Source organism: Sander lucioperca, chromosome 1, assembly GCF_008315115.2.
Source record: "Sander lucioperca isolate FBNREF2018 chromosome 1, SLUC_FBN_1.2, whole genome shotgun sequence".
Classification (NCBI taxonomy): Eukaryota; Metazoa; Chordata; class Actinopteri; order Perciformes; family Percidae; genus Sander; species Sander lucioperca.
This window is the reverse complement of record NC_050173.1, coordinates 38,415,186-38,436,636: the sequence shown is the minus strand read 5'-3', so window position 1 is coordinate 38,436,636 and position 21,451 is coordinate 38,415,186. Positions and strand designations below refer to the sequence as shown.

The 21,451-nt window shown below is 40.7% G+C and overlaps 1 protein-coding gene across 2 annotated transcripts in view; it reads right to left on the bottom strand.

The window, feature by feature from the left end:
• Window positions 1-21,041, bottom strand: part of tspan17 (tetraspanin 17) — a 22,071-nt gene extending 1,030 nt beyond the window's left edge. Inside the window, exons 1-9 of one of the 2 annotated variants that reach the window (XR_004897994.1) lie at window positions 20,425-21,041; window positions 11,682-11,732; window positions 9,607-9,753; window positions 8,727-8,897; window positions 8,125-8,250; window positions 7,458-7,505; window positions 5,204-5,320; window positions 3,175-4,949; window positions 1-3,140 (exon numbers count right to left, since the gene is read on the bottom strand). The exon at window positions 1-3,140 is cut by the window's left edge and continues 1,030 nt beyond it. Coding sequence is in view for 1 of the 2 variants with exons in the window: in XM_031319294.2 (XP_031175154.1) it covers window positions 4,884-4,949; window positions 5,204-5,320; window positions 7,458-7,505; window positions 8,125-8,250; window positions 8,727-8,897; window positions 9,607-9,753; window positions 11,682-11,732; window positions 20,425-20,511 (813 nt within the window). In the remaining variant the exon portion in view is untranslated. Of the gene's footprint in view, window positions 4,950-5,203; window positions 5,321-7,457; window positions 7,506-8,124; window positions 8,251-8,726; window positions 8,898-9,606; window positions 9,754-11,681; window positions 11,733-20,424 lie in introns of both variants that reach the window. The other variant, XM_031319294.2, reaches the window with a different exon arrangement.
• Between the last annotated feature and the right edge of the window lie 410 nt (window positions 21,042-21,451).

The window sequence follows — 21,451 nt, the reverse complement described above, 5'->3', positions numbered from 1 at the left end:
ACCCCAGCCCGCGTCCGACAGAGCACTAACCGAACCCGACCCCAGCCCGCGTCCAACACAGCACTAACCGAACCAGACCCCAGCCCGCGTCCGACAGAGCACTAACCCTAACCCGACCCCAGCCTGACATGCATTTAAATATTTACGTCTGAGCCCAACCTATTTGTAGTACAAATAGTTTCTGTCCGAGCCCAGCACGCGTCCAACAGAGCACTAACCGAACCCGACCCCAGCCCGCGTCCGACAGAGCACTAACCGAACCCGACCCCAGCCCGCGTCCGACAGAGCACTAACCGAACCAGACCCCAGCCCGCGTCCGACACAGCACTAACCCTAACCCGACCCCAGCCTGACATGCATTTAAATATTTACGTCTGAGCCCAACCGGAGACAGACACTCATACTAATGACATGTACACGTAGCCTAATATGCACGTTTTGTTGTCACAGCTACATAAACAAATTTCTGCACACAGGAAGACAGATGTTAGGGTAATAGTTTAAATTTATTTTAATCACAAAAACGAACCTTTGCATCAAGTGAAACGGGCCCATTGGCTACCTACATAATAAGCTGATTTAAATTTAAAACGTTCAATGTCTTATCGCGCTGATGTGACCGAGGCCGACCCAAACCCCAACATCATTTCTAAATATCTGTCCGTACCCGTCGGGCTCGGGTATCCATCGTCTACTGTGGACCACATCGCTCCTATACAGCTGCAGTCAATGTAGTCCATGCAGCAATAAATATGTGGAATACGAGTTAGAGGGTGTTACTTTTCGTAGCTATATGTACGAATGGTTCATGAGAACAGCCTGGTCAACGTTATGAACGCAGCTTCAATCTATTCGGTACAGCCCTACAAATGTCTCATGTGCTGCTCACTTGTGTAAGAAAAATCCACAGAAATTAGGACATTAGGCGATGTCAAAGCTTGAAAAGAATCACAGGATAGTGACAATGACTTTGTATTTATATGCATAAAGGATTTCCTTTTTTTTTTTAAAAGTCAAACCATTCATAAATGCACATGTAGCAAATGTTTTATATCAAATAAAGAATGATCAAAACCTGGACAAAAGTGATGATTTTAATGATCATCATCCACACTGTTTAAAGCTACTGAAGAAGAGATTGAGAACCAAAACATTGTTTAACTGGTTGTTTGCGATGATTTAAATTCTTTGTGATTGCATATAAGGTCTGCACACACACCTGCAAACAGAAGAAATGGAATGCTCATCTGCTGTCATGCTCACTAGAGCAAATTAAAAAGAATTATAAAAACCAGAATGACATCTAGAAGTAAAGACACTAAAGACAACACTTCATTTCACATCCCTAAGCTTCACTTGTCTTGTGCGTTGCACTGTACAAGGGGACCAAGAATGTCTGACTGAGCGTGGAGCAGTAGGTCCGTGCTGATACAGACTTATACATTCATCCTATGCGTAAGGCTCCTCCTCGGGAATGATTTAACTGCCCACAGGGACAGCAGACAAATTAAGAGGGCGTTTCATAATGCAAGGCCATTACAATAAAGGACAAAGCATAATTAGCATTTTTTTTTCTCCCTCCTTTTCCCTGCATTAATACAGGAATACAAAACCAGAATCACCCAAAGCTGTTAAAAACAAACATACTCCAGAAAGTCACCTTTGTAGAGTATGTATATTAAAGCCACACTGCTATAACAGATAATTATGGCATTATTGTCCTTATTACCAAGGTTACGATTATTGGCATATCCATCCAGACACAGTGGTGGCTGCAGAGATAGAGCAGGAGTGCTTTTTGTTTAAGAGCTGTAGCTCTGTACTGCAGCAGAACTGACACCCCCGTGGTATCCATCTGCCTTCAGCCAGATCCTCACAATCACTCAAAAGGCAGCAGCCCACCATTTTATCATGTACAACACAGAATCTTCTCGCATGCATAAGCAGAGGGGTTTGTGTTTTTTTTTATGAGGGGAAAGGGGTGCCAAGACCCTGAGCAAACACTTCCAATTAAGGGTGATTTAAGAACAATGTTAAACTTCAAAAGATTTGTTGAACTAATTAATCACACATTATCTGTTTCAACCCACTTTTCAAAAGACTAAGCTAGAAAGGTATGGAGAGAAAATAAACACTGGTTTCATCCTGATCTTCTAGACTCGAGTGGGACAAATTGATATACAACAGTTAGTGAAATCAAAGAAGCCCACACACACATTTAGAATAAACAGAGAAATCATGTTACATCAGGCAGCTGTAAGTTGCGTTTTATCCTGTGAATGTTTCTACATTTGATCTGAAAGAGGGAAGAAAATGTCTGTTTTCTCACATTGCTTGAGGCTCTTATTCACTGATTATACCAACAGCACTGAAAAGAATGAGCCTCGCCTATGGAAACTCATCCATTTCAACTGAGAGAAGTCAATAAGACTGACTTCAGTCACTCCAGTACAGATGCATTGTGCTCCTCCTCTGGATCTATTCGACTTGCACACTCATGACACCTAAATTCAAATGATTTTGTTGCGTTTCTCTTTTTTCAAAACAAGCCCCGTGTTTAAAAATACATAAAAATGACAGGCTTTGAAAACAGGTGCAGTCAGATCAGGTAGTGTTTTGAAGAGGGAGCATGTGGGTGAAAGCAACATGTGAGCACGGCAGATGATCATAAGGTGCTGTTACTGAACGAGCTCCATTTATAGCATATATATCTATATTCTACAGACAGACTCAGTGAAGCAGGAACAGCTTTGGTGTACTGCTCACAGAATATTAATGCTACTCATCTTTCAACTTATGTGCATTGCAATTCAAGACATTTTTTTTTTTTTTGTTAGGCTGAGTGTGTCTGTATATGGCCTGGTAAACCCCACCCAAATCATGCCTATGCTGTGTATCTGAATGATACTGCTACAACCAGAAACAACTGTAGTGGTCAAATGCAGACAGAAATGTACAAAAGTATCAAGTGAACCCAGTCATATGATCAGAAACGACATTGTGTCGTGAAGATCATGAACGAAGAGGACAAGCTGTGAGGGCGACTTACTGTATAATGGAATCCAAAAGTATTTCTTTTGATAATTAACAACAAAGGGCGACATGAGTACAAATTGTAAACTTGAGAAAGAACAAATAATCTGAATATTTTCTCAGCCTGAAAACAATAACAACATAGCAAATTGTTTAAATGCCATCGTGTTAGACTTGCTGTTAGCTTGTTATCAATAATCTAGTCAACGTTAAAGCAGCATTCATGTTATATAGGTTTTGCTAATATCGAAAAGGTAACAGCATGTTTTTACTATTCTATTTAAAAACCAGTCCAAACAAAAGACAACATTAAATTAAAGATAAAAGCGATATTATAGCATTTTTAATTTGTGTTTGACTTCTCATTTCAACTGGCATTTCCCACATACAAAAGGACAATAAATTCACATTTTGGCTATCTAGAAATGCTATTTCTTTCTTCCCGGCATTCCTAATAAAATCACAATTGTAGCCAGACAAAACCTTGGCAGTTCGCTTGTGGCCAGCTGATATTATTTGGTCAACAATAAGAAGCTATTTTGCAGTTGACTGTCAGAGGTAAAACTGGTGCCTGGTAAAGTCAAACAATGAACCAAGAAGAAAAAGGTGTGCCTATGAAAGGATAGGAAATAAAGGATGAATAAAGGACATCTATAAACAGACAAATATTCTTATTTCAATATGCAGAGGACAAAAATATAAGACAAATGTGGTAACATAAGTCAAGTAAAAAAGGCCCAAAACCAGCAATCCCATGTGCCTTAGGGATGCTCAGAGATAAACAATAATCTCAACTATCATTAAACCCATTTCCCTGTATAGCATCCTACGATCCTAACCACACCAGGCCATCCCATATAATACAATACAACATCCTTCAGTAAATCAACGGATAATACAATCACTGCAGGGCAAACAGGGTGACTTTTGAGGAACTGTCAGTGTTTTCTGCATTAAGTTAGTCCATCTAAATTCAACAGACATGGATGGAAAAAATAGATATGCTTTTAACCGGTGGCAGAAAGCATATCTTTTCGGCCAGGCCCTGAGGTATTGTGGGGCGGGGTGCAGAAATTCCATGTAAAGATCAGGAAGGAGACAAAAATATCACAGGAAATTAATGGCACTTCTTACGTTTTGAGTTAGAATTGAAATCCCCTGAAATGGTTTGAAGTTGCAGATTTGACCAGCCAGTGTTCAGTGGTCATAAAAAGGTCACCATGGAGAGAAAAACGACACACAGAGGAATCAATGTATTTGTTAGCCGACTGGCCAGCCACCCACGATTCCCTACAGCAGGAAGTGGGGACAAGCATGTTGTAGGCGGAGATGTTCAACCCCTCACTGAGTGGACAGAGGCTCTGTGACAATGTAACGCTTACTGAAAAGACTTACTGTCTTTTTTGTTTGTTTTTTTGTTTGTTTCATCCATGGCTTCCAATCTCCCAGTTGACAGGAGTTCTTGTGCAACTGCGCCCACATACACTTGTCCAAAGAACAAAATCAGAAAAAGAAAAAAAAAATGAACGAATCTAACTATGAAGTAGGCAGGACCGTCCTCTGTATATTTGGGTTAAAATCCCAGCTGAGTGGTAGACAAAGTGTTGACTGTTTGGTTTGTGTGGGATATTCTTTTCCTCATTCAAGTGTCACTGATAAACAGGAAAGTAAACTCTTTGTGTCTGCACGTATGCAAGTGCGAGAGTGTGAATGTGCTGCTTAGCTCAACGGCAAAGAAGACAAGAGTTGAAGGTTGTCGGCTCTCCGTCCTCAGCCGGGCGGGACTCTTTGTGTGCTGTGTTGCCCTGGCTGGGCCTAAGGGGTGGGTCTCCCTCACTTCACCTCTCCTATCACCAGTTGGCTTTGACAGCTTTGACATCACTCACCAGGTTTTGAGCAAGGCAGATACCAAAAATCTGCAGAGGAACACACAGGACAACAGGTTAGAGAAAATGAGATCAGATGTTATAGTTACTTACAAAAAAGAGCAGACTGCTGTATTGCAGGGGTTTGCTTGACGTTACCCGTTGTCACCATGAGATGGCAGTGATTCCAATTCAGAACCCAGACATATTGCTACTTTTAGGTTAACACTTAATTTCAAATGCAATAGGTTTCCTCATGTAAATGTTTGCAAGAAAAAAACATCTACAAAAAAGGGATATCTTACCTGCAAAAGTGCAATACCAACAAAGATTCCAGCTACAATGATCAGGTTGTCCTGAAGCCATTTCTCAAACTGTCCCACACAGCCCTTAGTATAGATATATTTCTGCCGGTCCAGGTCCTTTTTTTAAAAACAGAAAAAGATTAGAAGTAAATTAAAATGAAGAGTGAATACATTGTTTCTTAAAACCACATTAGAATGATCAGATCCCAGAAAGGACATTGGCCTTTTGCATGATTTAAACAAACATCTGAACTCTTACCGATGACTAATGCTGAACAAAGCAAACAACACAGATAGCATTTTGCCCAGTGACTCCTTCACTGCTGAGGAGGGCATGAGGAAAGAGTGATGGCTGAGTCAATCGTAGATTACAGCGCGTCACTGTCTGGACATCATGGAGAATATCAAGGCAGTGTATTCAGTTTCTCTAAGGACACTGTCAGGGCTGAACAAACAGGCAGAAGCTGTTTCCTGTTATCGGACAGCTGGCAGTTTGTGTTGTCAGATTCAAACGATGATGTACATGGTCTATTCAGAGATGGACATAAAATGGTGTAATTTAGAGCTGCAAGGGGACTAAAATGGGGAGAGGGAATGGGTGTGAACAGGACCCTATACAATGCTCTCTTTGTTACTCTTCAAGACAAGTCAACCAGACAAACCCTTTGTTCTCTTCGCAAAACCTGAAAGCTAGCTGTCAACCAATCGGAGGTAAAGGGAGCCCCTTGGCAGCCAATAATAAAGCAGGAAACGCAATGTTGTTCTGGCTGTGAACTTCCTCTAAAGCTATTTCAGCACCTCTGCCTTTTTTGTGCTGCTGTCCTTCCCATGTCTCTTCCTCTTCTCCAGCATGCACTCCACAAACAAGCTGGATAGAAACTTACTGCACATCCCTGATAGTTTCAGCAAAATGTCAAGGCCAGGGCGTTAGCAGAAGAGCACACAGAAAAAATGAATTCATACCAACTCAGTGGCAGGTGGTTCACTGTATTGCAGTGCGCCTAGCAACAGCAATCTTTCCGACTGCAGTGCAGCGAGTTGTAACCACCACACCCACACACAGAGGAAAAGGGAACGGACTGGCATAACCCACTGAGTCACCAATTACAGAGTGTAGTAAGGCTGCTCTCTAGGCTATAACTGGAGCCTAATTATCCCTGTTAGAAGAACAATCTGTTATTAAGGCAAGCAGCACGAAGAGGAGCATGTGTGCGACTTAACCCTATACATTCTCTGTGTCTGCTGCATTGGCCAAATGTTTCTAGGTACACTTCTATTTTGTGTTTTTAAAAAAGGCAACTATTCCACATCCTTATCAAGAATATAAGTAAAGATGCTGTAAAATCTCAATTTGACTGATTCCATTCAATGTAATTTTATTTAAACCATTAATCCATTTTCACTGGGGGCTTGAGACAAGCAATCAAGCCTAAAACAAATGAACCTGATCGCTACTCCACCCTCCACGAATGCTTAGACTGTTTCAATCAAACAGGCTTGCAGCTTGTCAATCAGCTCGCCCTCAGAAGTAATTCCACTCAGCAGCTTCACTGTCCTTTTAAGGATGACACTGCCTGCCAATCATGCTACTGCCACTGACTGTACTGTGAATTAGGTTTTGGTTCTGTTTAACTGCTATCATTTTTAAAGACTTTTTAAATCTCGATTTATTTGAAAAATAACACAATAGAGCTAGGTCTTAGAGGATAAGAATAACTGGAGAGTGAAGTAAAACAAATATAGGGTTAAGTATATAGAGAGACCTAGAGATCTACAGAAGTGTTATAGTGCGTTCCATTTGTACTCGAAGTCGGGTTTTCCGAGGTCAAAGTCGGAAACGCCCCCTGACCTCGGTTTTCCGAGCTTGGAACTCGGACAATCACAGAGTACCCCGAGCTAAAAATCCAACTTGGCTGCTTGCCTAGTGCATCAACAGTAATGAAAGCTGTAGTAACATACAGATATAAGCACTTCTGTCCTGTTTGTGTCTCACTAAATCAGTCGTACACGCAGTCCTGTCCAACTTCTCTCTGTGGACCTGTTGTTACGCTGTTGGTATGCACAAAAAAACAGCGTAATGCATTGTTATAAACCGGTATTGCTAACAATGGTTAACCTGGCTAGAGCTAACCCCACAATGAAAAATCCGACTTGTAAATGGAACGCATTCGACTCGGGTGTGACGTCATTCCTAGCTTCGGCTTCTGAGTTCCGAGGTAAATGGAATGCACTATTAGAGACCAGAGATACAAACCCCTTGAAGCCGAACATCATAACCACACTGCGTGTTGATGACATCCTCCTGTAAGAACAATACAAAAATGTGAGAATCCTCTCCATTTCAACAACTGCTCACAGTGTTTGACATGTCGGAGTGACGAATAAACTTAACGACGATAAATTAAGAACTGCCTGCTTCATAAAGTAACTTCATAACAACGTGTTGATAAGACAATGGGTCAACTGAGTATGGAATAATACTACAATAATGCAATGAATAATGGCTACAATAATTATATAGCTATATATTGGAGTCATTATTTGTCTGAAAAAGCCAAAATACTCTTTTGTACTCCATCATGTCCATATTTTCTGAATTCAATTCTACAAGCCTTCAAAATGAATTAGAATGCTAAAAGAAATAAAAAAACTAGTTTAGGGCTACAATTTAGCTTTCTTTTCATTATCGGTTAATCTGCAGATTATTTTCTCGATTAATCTTTTTGTCTATACAATGCCAGAAAATAGTGAAAAATGTAAAAAAAAAAAAAAAATGACTCAAACTATTATTTGATTATCAAGATAGTTGCCGATTAATTTTCTGTTGATCGACCAATCCTTATAGCTCTAGATTATGAATTAAAATAATGATATATAATAATGCCCGATTAATCATGCATTACTATGGTTGAATGACTCACTGCAGGGTCTTTGACACAGCAGGAGAAGGGGACTCCACAGCGTTCCCTACTGGGGTTCAGGTCAGTGCAGTTGAAGTAGATGTTCAGGTTCCAGTCGTCGGGCCCGTGAGCTCCACAGCATGACCACTGAGACATCAGCAACAACAGGCAGAGATTAGGCAGCCAACTCCAGTTAACGGACAGATTTATTTTCTCTGATCTGGTCTTGAAACCTGGCTCAGGTCAGCTTGGGTGGGTAGCCAGCTTACTGTGGTGGGTAGAGACTACAGATAGTGAGACACAAATGGCGAGACAACAGCAGATCTAATTGCCTTTACAGTACGCCATGACAGAGCCCAGTGTTTACACCCGGGAGCCAATTATCTAAACTGTCTCATTCATGTAATTGGATAATCATTTGAGGGAAATACAATCACATTAATCACAAGATTTAATCCACAATTGCAGTGGCTGACTCAGTCTCCTCTCTGCCCAGAACTTAGCTAAGCTGATTGAAACTCATATAAACAACAACCTTTCTAAAGAAGGGAGTGACTCCTTCCAGCTAAGAAATGTTTTACTGTTATTGACACACAAGTTATAGCCAGTAGGTGTGGACTCACATATTCCTGGGCAAAATCAATGAGATTCTGCAAGTCTATGTCATCGCGGTAGGCCTTGACATTATTGTTGATAAAAAAGTTGAGCTGGTCTTTGATCCAGTCCTTAAAGACGAAGGCAAGGATCCCCGCAGTGAGCTCCAAGAAGAAGATCAAACCCAGGAACACAGAAAACTGGAAAGTACACAACACACACAAACATGAAACACACAAGCACTTAAACAATAAATCTGTCACTTCAATCAGGAGATGTGGGTGTGCCAAAGAGAATCCTGTTTTCTAAAGGATCACAACACTAATAACGTTCTTCTTCATTCAAGCATTTCTTGTAAAATAATGAAAAAGCAACAACTCTGACGTAATGTCCCTGTGCAGGTCTGGTTGTAGGTCTGGTTGTAGGGCCTGTCCTGATTTGCTGAGTGAGAGTGTGGCAACAAAAACCGCAGTCCCAGAGGTGCCATTATATTTTCCCTTTACAGTAAATGTAGGAGGAGACGGGGCTAATGATAAATGCACAAAAGCCACATTAGCTCCTCGCTCGGACGCCTGACTTACTGCTGCTAATGGACATCGGCTGGACTTAATAGCTACTCAGCATTGCAGGCAGCAATAAGACAAGTGTGTTTCCGTCAGTCACATGTAGTTATCAATACAGCTGAACCCAAACAGATCAGTGTTTCTGATCACTGCTTTCTGATGAAACAGGACTGGTTTAGTGATGAGATAACACATATTTGTGCCATGCAACCAGCATTTGGCTTGGGTGAGACAAAGTGACACCTGCTGCTGTGACAGGCTCAGCTCTGGTGTGAACTGCAGAAATAGCGGGGTGTGAAGTGGGTGAAAATGGTGTCTGCGTTGGGGAATTCGGGAGCTGGCTTACAAATTTGAGCAGGGAAGTGTTCTCTCTGAGTGCTCCGATACAGCCAGCGAAGCCCAGGATGAACATGACCCCTCCTACGACGATGAAGAGCCACACGGGGTCGAAGCCCCCTAGGTCTGTAATGGTTGACAGATTGGCCAGCACGCCCTGAGGGAAAGGAAAAAAAGACAAAAGAGAGTGGTTAAAATTCTGACTATAATACGTCCAAAATCAAACCTTACTATGTCTATTACAAGGTCCCATCAAAATCACTCTCTCTTCAAAAACACACAGTTAACCTTGAAAAGAGATTGTGGTATCAAAAAGAAATAGTGAGAATTTAACTAATCACACAGCCAAGAGACCAGCGGGGGTTGCCCTGTTCAGATATGCAGAAGCACAGCATGACAATCTATTAAAAGGCAATACTGTTATTTGATTAGAATGATATCTACCAAGTCTGTTGCTTCCTAAATACAATAACAGAGCCCCAGAGGGTTTTTTGATCAATTTATCTACAACACAATTTCACTCTCTGGCAGATCTCGGTCCAACCTATGAAACTAGTAACATTTATCAGAAGAGGCACAGTTCAGAGCCTTCAGCAAACATTCCCAAACGGACATCTGTCCTTCCTCTCTGCACATCCTGCCCTCACAGCCTCTGGGCCACAGTGCATCCAACATTTTTTCCTGTCAGTCTCTGGTCTGCATCATGCCTGCCTCTCATTCACACAATTATCTTGTTTATGTTTACCTTGTTCAGCTTCGTTCTCCTTGTTTTTAGCCATATGTCTATTTCTGTGCATGTACTCTGAGAGCAACAAAAAGCCAGGAGTCAAATTCCTTGTAAGTGTGTCACACTTACTTGGCCATTAAAACTGATTCTGAAATGACACCCTGACGTCAAAGAATGGGCTCCCTGGACGATGAGTCAATGTCACAGGGTAGCACATTAGAAGGAGGTGCAGTTTTGTGTGTAAAAGCAAGTGTTCATATATGACGTGTGTTCCGAGTTCATGCATTTGATCCCACCAGGGTAAATGTGGGCGCCTGCTCTTTCAGTTCTGACATCCTGTTTGCATGTCATATAGAGTGCACATGTCAAAAACTTGCAGCTAAAGCCCAAGAAGCTGAAATCTCATACTGTTTAGGTTAAGCTTCAACTGCACTGAGCTAAGGGACATCGATAGGATAGAGGCATAACTGCATTCTTGTGTTTTTATGGCACTCAAGCAGAATGAAGTGCCTTCATTTGAATTTAAGCATGAAGCCCAGAAACAATGTAGCCTGGCTGTTTTCTGGCTGAACGCAGCAGGCTAGAAACTAATCTCTTAGTCACAGAGACCCAAACTCACCATTATGCCTTTCCAGTACCCGCTATTCATCATTCGGCCTAATCCCTTTAAATTATTAATGCTGTTCCACCAAGGTACTCCGGTGCAGGCCTATTTGCACAAAGTTCATGACCAGACGTAACGAATCAGTACATGCTTCCACGCTGGTGCAGCATTTATTGAACAGACTGGTACAATTTCTAGCTAATTAATGAACAAATTGACTGTTAACTCAATTGGAAGGAGTTTTAAATGTGGCCACGACCCACTGCACATCAGAGGCTAATGGCAGCATCTGATCGCTGTAGCTGGTATACTGTGGTAAATAAACAATAACTAGTTCCCATGCAAATTTGAGGCATTCATTTTATGACGGGCAGAGGCATTGAATTCCTGGTGACTATGCGTCAAATGAGTTTGTAATGTTGGCCTTATGGCTCCTTATTTGTAGCTATGCCTATCACTAGCTTCAACAGCCACAAATCACACATAAGCTGCAGCAACATCATTTATTTCCTAAGAGTCAAGCATGACATGTTTACCAGGACTATTATCATGCAATATGCCTTGAAGTGCTACAAAGCATTACAGGAATAGTGCCTCTATTTTCCACGCCACTTCTCTTAAAAGCCCTGTTTTCATCTAATCTCTCACCTGCAAATTGTACTTCCATCTTATTCCCGACGGAATATGGAGAAGAATTTTAGCTATGCTGTTGTACTTCAACAGTATGCGTTTGTATGCATGTGTTTATACTTACCTTCTCCGCCCATGCCCACAGGCCTATGCCCAAGAATGCAGCTCCTAGTAACTGTAAAACAAAGCACAGAGGAGGCTTGGCTGTCAGATGGAAAGCGACGGTGAAATAATGAAGACATTAAATATTTTGGACTTAATAAGCATCAACTAAAGTTAAAAGATAGAAGGAAAAAAAACTTTCTCAGTGACAAATAATAGAACTGTCTATCACAAAAATGTGGATGTGGTGTGTTCACTTTTGATTTACAGTTGTGTCTCCCTGGCAACATATTATGCACACAACCCAACAACAACCTGTCTGTTGTTAAACTCTGATTGATCCATAGTAATCCATGGTATCACCCTTTTCCAACAGCCTCACCCACATCAAACACACGAGAAGAGCACAGTCAAATCTCTCAGTGAACATAACCAGTATTCTTCTAAAACAGGCAGATAAAAGTGTGTTCATGTAGAACTCCATCATCATTTATAGGAAAAAGCTAATTGAGAACATTGGCTTTAGGAACCTTTAACAAAACGGACTTCTGAGAAGATGTCTGGACTTGCTGTGAACAGAGTGAATCATTACATCTGTAGATTATTGCAGGTAAGAGTCATTGCACTGGGCAGTTTAAGAGGCTGGAGAATCTGATATCCTGAGAGTTAAGGAAAATCCCTTTGGCATTAGCCTCCCGTCCCAGTGAAGGATGGATGCAGGACTCACAGATTAAAATAAGACAACTTCAAAAGAGAACTGGGTGACTGCTTGAGATGGCCACAGTACCGGCCCACCCTATGTAAAGAAACAACATTTAAGAAAACAACAGTAAGGCTTCAGAATTATACTAACCAGAAAGCATATAGGTAAAGAAAATCATCATTTTTGGGTAGTGTGGTTTTACTCCTATAATGTTATTGTCTACTCAACTGCTTAGCTGCCACAAAATGTCATTCCTTAGAGATTTGGGACGGTAATGAACTTAACTGAGGCACACTATAATGGCAGAGCCTGAAATATAATAGCTCCATTGAAATTGGATTAAATCATATTGTTGAGAAGCTGATTAAATCTGGGGAAGCAGGTAAACTGATGGCAATCCGTCAGCACACATAACAAGAGCAACAATGTGACAGTATGCAACACAACAACAGCAACTGTGAGCGGTTAATGCAGGGTTGGCCTGCTAGTTACATAAAATGCTGTAGGGAAGGGTGTGGTGGCTTCAGATGGAAAGTGACATGCAGGAAGAGACAAGGTAAACATGTGGAGATCGAAGATTCAAAAGAGGGGACAAAAACACACAGAGAAAACAACTCTCACGTTACAGCCTGGAAACATACTCCTACACAACTCCATCTAAAGTATAATGTTACACAACGGTTCTTTAGATATTCTGGATAATTACCAGTTGTGAATGCTTAATCACAATTAATTATATAAACATTTAATAACTATTTTCATTTTAAACCAAAGAAAATCTGTAAATGTTGCCAATATTCTTTGATTCTTAACTGGGGAAATTAAAATAGGGATACAATTTACACTGCGCTATGAAGACTAGCTTCAGACAGACTTCGGCAACAGGAAATCAGGAAGAGTTGATTAAATTGGATGGGTAATATCTGCTCACATAAACGTGTATTTCCTTAACAATGGTTAATATTATCTTACCATTGATACAGTTGGGAAACATTTAAATTTGTCATAATTAGCCAGAGATCATTAAGAACAGCTTGAGCGGGAACATTACCACAATCTAGTGACGGCGTCGAGTGCTTCAAAAATGATTGCTATAATGTGGGGAGAGCAGACATTTCTGGTGATACCAGAGTGGCAGAAATGCAACATATAGGGAACAAAGAGCACAGAATCCATACTGACTGATGGTAGGCTGTGTCATTACAGTTTATCATGCAGTAGTCCATGTTAATTATAGGTACTTAAAATACATACACAACTACTTATGGCTAATGCGAACATTTAATTACAAGATGCCCTGGTGGTTCAGTACGGACGCATCACACTGTCATTTCCCATCTCTCCTGTGAACTATCCAATAAGGCAGAAAGAAAAATGATCCCTATTCACTCTGGTGCTTTTTAAAAAAAAAAAAAAAAAAAAACAGCCAGACACCAGAGAAGTACAAACCCAAATTCCAATGAAGTTGGGACGTTGTGTAAAACGTAAATTAAAACAGAATACAATGATTTGCAAATCCTTTCCAACCTATATTCAATTGAATACACTACAAAGACAAGATATTTAATGTTCAAACTGCTAAACTTTGTTTTTTCTTGCAAATATTCACTCATTTTGAATTTGATGTCTGTAACACATTCCAAAATGGCTGGGACAGGGGCAACAAAAGACTGGGAAAGTTGAGGAATAACAAATGCCTGTTTGGAACATTCCACAGGTGATCAGGTTAATTGTGATGACTGGGTATAAAAGGAGCATCCCAAAAAAGGCTCAGTGGTTCACAAGCAAGGATGGGGCGAGGGGCACCACTTTGTGAACAACTGTGTGAGAAAATAGTCCAACAGTTTAAGAACAAGGTTTCTCAACATACAATTGCAAGGAATTTAGGGATTTCATCATCTACAGTCCATAATACAAAAGATCCACAGAATCTGGGGAAATCCCTGCACGTAAGCGGCAAGGCCGAAAACCAACATTGAATGCCCGTGACCTTCGATCCCTCAGGCGGTACTGCATTAAAAACCAACATCATTATGTAAAGGATATTACCAAGTGGGCTCAGGAACACTTCGGAAAACCATCGTCACAACATCTACAAGTGCAAGTTAAAACTCTATACCATGCAATGCGAAAGCCATCAACACCCAGAAACGCCGCCGGCTTCTCTGGGCCCGAGCTCATCTGAGATGGACTGACGCAAAGTGAAAAAGTGTGCTGTGGTCCGACGAGTCCACATTTTAATTAGTTTTTGGAAAATCATGGACGTCATGTCCTCCGGGCCAAAGAGGAAAAGGACCATCCAGATTGTTATCAGCGCAAAATGGGTCAATATTTACAAAAAAATACATAAAACAAGTTGCATTTCCCACTGCTACAACTTGAGGCAACCTTGAAGGCAGCATTAAGTGAGACAGCTATGGAGGTATCCATGCCTGGTACCTTGCCATTTTGGCTTACCATTTCTTCCACTATTTCGCAATGTGTTTCTCTCCCACTGAATAGCTCCGTTAATTTTATTTATAAAACACACAATAATTGAGACCCTTTTTGGGAACTACTAGATAAGTAGAATGCAACACTCCTTTTTAGGGAGGCCAGACTGCTGAACAAAACTTAAAATTCACAACTAAAATGTAGTCAATTTAAGCACAAAAGAAAAATGAAGCTCAACTAAATGCATTTTCATTTTGATCACACTATTAAAAGAGACTAGACCTACCGTTACTTCAAAGTATCACTAAGCTGTGTTTTTTTATTCAGCCTAACACACTATTTAACATGTACGCATATTTGTACCGGTATTATGTCTTTTAAAGCCCTATCTGCAAACCAAACTTCCTCACGAGACAAAAAGGTTTCGATCAAAGTGAATTTGACTGAATGAGCACATTGAAACTGAACTTAACATGCCTTTGTACAGCACTTGCGTTATTTCCTTTTATCTAACTTATCCCACAGTGTGGGTAGCCAGTGTCAAATTCAGGTCACTTGGTGGCATTGAAACACACTACCTGTGCTAAACTCTGTCAATGCTACCCTGAGACTAAAATGTTCTACAGCTTTTAAGTGAGCAGTAAATAAAAAAACCAAGTGAAAATTAAACATAAAATGCTAATTTTACACGAGATCCACATAGGGCTGGGCGATATGGAGAAAATCAAATATCACAATATTTTTGACCAAAAACCTCTATATCAATACCGCAACGATATTGTAGTGTTGACTACTGGTGCTTTCACAAAATATTTACACAATGAGATTTTTGATAAATAATCATCAGTAATGTGGATATAATGACTAAGTGAGTAAAGGCAAATCATAGAACAGTTACAACAGTCTGGTAAGTTCAGAAAATGACATCACTTTACTGTAATGCAGCCTTTCAAACCAGGAAAAGACAACACTTATGCCATATTACGATATCCAAAATCGAAGACGATACCTAGTCTCATATCACAATATCGATATAATAATCAATATATTGCCCAGCTCTAGATCCACATCATATGTATCTCCTTGTATCTCTCAGCAATTAAAACAGTAAAACCAAGAAAAGCACAGTACTGCATCTTTCTTCTTGCTTTGTTTATACTCCATTGCTTCTGTTTATTTGGAGACAAGATGTTTTAAAAGACCATCAGGATTTGTTTCTTTAAATCTCACCTGCTCTAGTAAGTAAGTTGTTTCCCTTACTTCTGTACATTTGTATCATTCTATCTAATCTATGATCCTTTTATCCCTAAGCAAATAAACAAAGTCTGGAACTAGATGTCCCTGTATCCGCCTCGTAATTCAAATTAGGCTTTTCAGGTTATTTTTTTTTGTCAAGTGCTGCTGCAAGATGTGTGTGTCCCAGAGCGAGGGCTTCCTCTCCATGTGGACAGAGAGATTATCAACACTTGAGAAGATGCCTCCCTAAGCCAGCTGATCCCATTAACCTCAACTAACTAGCAGACAAACCAAGCTCCACGCTGCCTGGACACACACAAATACACAGAGTATAGACTTACTCAAGTGTGACTGCCCTTTCGCTGACTCCCTAAAAAGCTGAATCTCTAATGTGGCCGGCTGTGTGAACGCAGCCATTCTTGACGATATGATATCAATGGCGCTGGCAACAGGGTGAATAAAATGTGAAGCTCCCACATATTTTACATTCACACTTCTCAACACTTGATACTGCAAAATCAATGTATCAATTTGGCTGATTAATTACAACAGCATGTAACTAGAGATGCACCGATTACAATTTTCTAGGCCAATTCCGATTTTTCATTGAGTTTGACCTGCCAATACCGATTTTAGCCGATTCCAATTTCATTTTTTCTAACCACTTTACAGCGCACACAAAAATTTATTTTCTATCTTTATTATTTTTATCTTCTTCACACACACACTGAAGAATTTCCAAACAGCTGACATGTTGCAGGTTCATTCACAAGGTTTCCTACATGTGCGTTCCGTGTGCACATGTGATGCTGATGTTGCGCGATGTTAATCATGCGGCGCCCGAGTGCATTTGTACAAAAGGCCGTCTATAAGCAGTGATTGTTAGAGTGCATGTCAGGTCGGATTTTGGCCGACCTGACATGTTGCGTCGGAGGGTGGGCAGTCGGACTCCATGACCAATCTGATTGATGGAGATGTATTACAGGCTCAAGTCGGCGTCGCTTCGGTGTGTTCTGAGGCACTTTTTGGACCTCGGGGAGCCGACTGATCAGTCCGACTGCCTTTTCTGCCAACGGTCGGCCGTCGGGTTAGTGTGTCAGGGGCTTAAAACAAGTTTCAGGGCCAGAATGTATCTGACTGGAATGGACTATGGACACTCAAGGCTGAGGCTATAATGGAAAGAAGGTTATGTCCTGTTCAAAGTATTATCTTGTACTCAAATATATCAGATATTGTGTAGACCCAAATGAGACAGACTGTAGTTGACACGGAGTATCAGAACATATATCAAAATGAATCAGTGGAGTCAGAGTGGACTTTGACACCTTGTTCACATTTGATATTATCTGTGGGAAACGGCAAATACTCAAACAGAAAAACATACACATTTGACGTCAGACATGAGAATAGAAAAGAGGAAAACAGCTGTGGAGCCCTATGATTTCCCCCATGCGGAAAACATGGAAATAATTGGATTTGTACTGTACTGTAATTTTTTAAAATTAGGGTTTTCCCTACTATTTATTTTTTTACAGCGGCTATAAATGAACAGAAAAAAAATATATATGCTTCCGTGTTTTGGAATAAAACAGAAAACATGGAATTTGAGAAAAAATAAAATGGAATCTGGAAAATATTAAAACGGATTTCACAGCGCCCTATAGCCGTTATTTGGTGCCTTGTCTTGGATACAGACATTAACTAAGAGGTTTAGCACGCTACACACTGGGGGTGCAGGTGCAACTAGAACTGGGCGATATGGCCAAAATCTTCTATCACGATATGGGTTTCAAAATCTCAGCACAGTTCGGCCGCTGGTTTTTTGCCATCGCAATAGACACGATATAGAAAAATATCAAAATATATCATTTTGAGGCTATGTATCGTCATATCGCCCAGTCCTGGGTGCAACTAACAATTTCTTTTTATTATCGATTAACCCGCCAATTATATTGGTTTTGCCAAGAAGTTGTCTGAAAAAAGTGAAAATGGCCGTTCTGATTTCCCAGAGCCCAAGGCGACATATTCAAATTTGTGTTTTGTTTGACCAAAAGCCCAAAAACTCAATATATCCATATAACAATTCCATTAGACAAAGAAAAGCATCAAATGCTCCCATTTGAGAATCTATAACCAGCTAATCTAATTTATAGATCAACTAACTGAGTAATCATCTTATTATTTCAGCTCTACTATACGCACAGGCAAAAGTCTACTATGCTTTCTTCCATTGCAATCACAGATGCATACTGCGTATACAGAATGTGGAAACATGAATCCCAGTCAACCTCTAAATGTGGCTTGAGTGACATGTCCTCAAATGGCTGCATTCACACTTGGTTCTTTACAGCTGTCCACCTGTGATGTGATAACCCAATGTCCCTTTTAGACACTTATAACTGTAGCTGGCTACACTCAGCCTGCATCCAACCAACTCAGCAACTTGGTTACAGCTTAACAAGCTCTTAATTACAGCATGCAGAGCTTCCAAACATTTCAGCAGCTCAATATCAATATGATTAATTAAGTGGCTGTGAGGAAGGTGTCTATTGTAAGGACGAGAGAAGGTATGTCGTTCTTGGGTGAGAACGTCTGGCTGTCAACAGCGAGCTCAGGTGCTGGAGGAATTCACACAGAAAAGGAGGCACTAGGTTTTACTGCTCTATTTTGTTCACAAAATGTAGGGTCTTACAAGCATTCTGTCTCAATTTAGGCAGCATTTTCAAGCCTGACAAGATCACTTTAGGAAAGACAAATAGGTTGATTTGTAGAGAATAAACCCCATCTCTCTATCTCGGCAATGCACTAGCTTGTCTGTCAAATCCTGTTTCGCAGCACCACAGACAAGAGAACATCTTTTAGCAATTATGAACGGAAACAGCCAGCGAGCCGGAACTTGTTCTACAGTTTTATAGAGAGCTTAGACACAGGACTGTTAGCTTGGCCTGAGTATCAAAACAGTCTGAAAGAACACAATATGAGTCAAACATGACACTATAGCCCTATGACTCAATATTTCCTGTTTGATTACTCAGTCATACTGAACTTTTCATTTGTGAGGCCAATTGTAAAATGAATTAGTGCATTTAAAAAAAAACTCTGGCCTGTGACATGTTTGGCAGTTCATATCACCTTGGTTTCAGACAAAAAACATGACCGAGATTATAGTGTGATACTCGTCCTACATTTTGAAGGGGAGTGTTGAGGTTGAGAAATGAAAAGGTGGTGACGAAAGGACGACGAATAGGAAGCGTTCCAGTTGCATGTGGTCCCATGTGCCTGATGAGTCCGTCAGAACAAGCATATGAGGGGAGAAAACACAGAATCCCCCCCCCCCCCAGTCTTTGTTGGCACCATCCCTCTTTGTGCGTTAGTGGGTGTGTGAGTGAGAGAAACAATGCTGTCCCACAGAGCCGGAGCACTATAATGGTGGATGGAGTGAAAAGGGGTGCTTGAAAAGAGCAGGGCTGGGTGGTATTCAGGCCCATGTAGCCTTTTCCTTCCAACAGTGTGTGGGAAGACCCTCTGGGGCACACAGACACACCATTCCTTCACCCACAGACATTATAATACACCAGCCGCACAGATGCAATGCAGACGGGTGAGGAGGGTGGGGTGGAGGAAACTGAACAGAGGAATTTTTCAGACTGTGGAGGGATAAATATGGGGGGGGGGGGCATTGTGAAGGAGATGTGGGCTCACTTTCTACTGGTCTAACAATACAGACGAGACATGTCATTTCTCAAACACAATAGTACCAATCCTACTACCAAGTCAGAGCAGGGAGAGAAACTAGCACCAGCCCAGCTTTTGTCTGTGTAACTGTCCCTTCACCAGCTACTCTTAAAGATAATACAGCCATCATACTCTTCTAGAAACTATAATATTAGTTAGCCAATGAAGTACTGGTTATATTTGTGACTTAGCTTCAAGCCAAAAGTTAATTTCAGAGTTTCATCAAAGGAAAAGTTGCAGCTACCCAAATGCCAATAAAGAAAACACTTGGGAAAAAGTGGACGTCTGCTAAAAGAAGCGAAATTTAATATTTTAAACTAGTTACTTGTAAGCACACCTTACTACTACTATCCTTCGCCAAAAAGTAACGTTAATTAGCTAGCTAGTAACATCCTCTAGGACACTCCAGTAAACAATTTGTTATGCAAGTTACCACACATAAACAACAATACATGGCAGGAGAAAAGCTGATTTAATACTTCTTTAGTAACTTAAATGATATTGATAGGTGTATTACTGACACCTTAAAATTCGCCAACATCAACAGTGCTAACGTTAAGCTAACTTTACCAGAATATTAAGACTTTAAGTAAGAAACATTAGCGTTATTTACTTATGATATTGACAGACAAACCATACAAAGACTGTATTTACTTACCCAGAATAAAATGTTGAATCCAAATAAAAAGTATTTTACGCAGCAGCTGACTTCGGCTCCTTTAAAGTGACGGTGTTTTCTACTCATTCTTCCGAAGGTAGTGGTGGCTAACTGGCAAGCTAACTAGCTAGGTAACTAACTACTACGATTGGTACTTTAAAAGCTTAACCAAAGCTGCAGTTCTTGAACAAATGAAGCCAAGGTTAGCTGGCTCCATCAGCTACACAACGCCGAGTTTACTCGTCGGACAGCATTAAGTAAATCAAACATATGCGGCAAATTATCTTTTCCTCGCTTTAACTATTAGCTTGCTAGGCCAGCTAGCTCGCAACTTATATGGTTAGCATTAGCAGCTAACAACAACAAATGCAGGGGCACTTCAGGCACAGACATTCATCTGCAGTTGAGTCGATATTCAAATTGCCTGGCGTTAATTTCGTCGCGCACACCGGGAGATAGAGATAAAGCTGATGGCCTTTTAGCTAAACGTCTCCTCGGTTATCTCTGTTGTCGCATCGTCCATAGGAATCTTCATCCTTGTTGTTTTGTGCTGTAAAACAAGCCCCTGCTGTCAAACGAGGAAACCACTGCGCTGACTTTCGCCCTTTTCACCTCAAGAGCGGCCTCTTGTGTCTTAATGAAGACTTTCACTTTACTGTGTGGACAGCAAAATGGAAGAGAGGATATAAGCGCTATATTTCAAGTTAATAGGTGCAGCAGGGATCACAGAAGTTTATAATTTAATCCATGCAAAATAGAGGAAAAATAGAGTAACCAGTACCCAACAGTATTTCGACATGGTTCACTGTCCACCTTGTTGTTAATTTTGCCATCAACAGCAACATAGTTCCATTTAACAATACATGATTATTATACTATTCTTTATCTTATGGTGTAATATATATTTGGCAACACAAATCCGTAAAAAAAGAGAGGAGAGTTGTCAAGGGAAACTGCTCAGCTTTTGAATATGAGCTCCCAAACCTATTGTACATGCTGACTATATGCCACCTAATTTTCAGTTCTC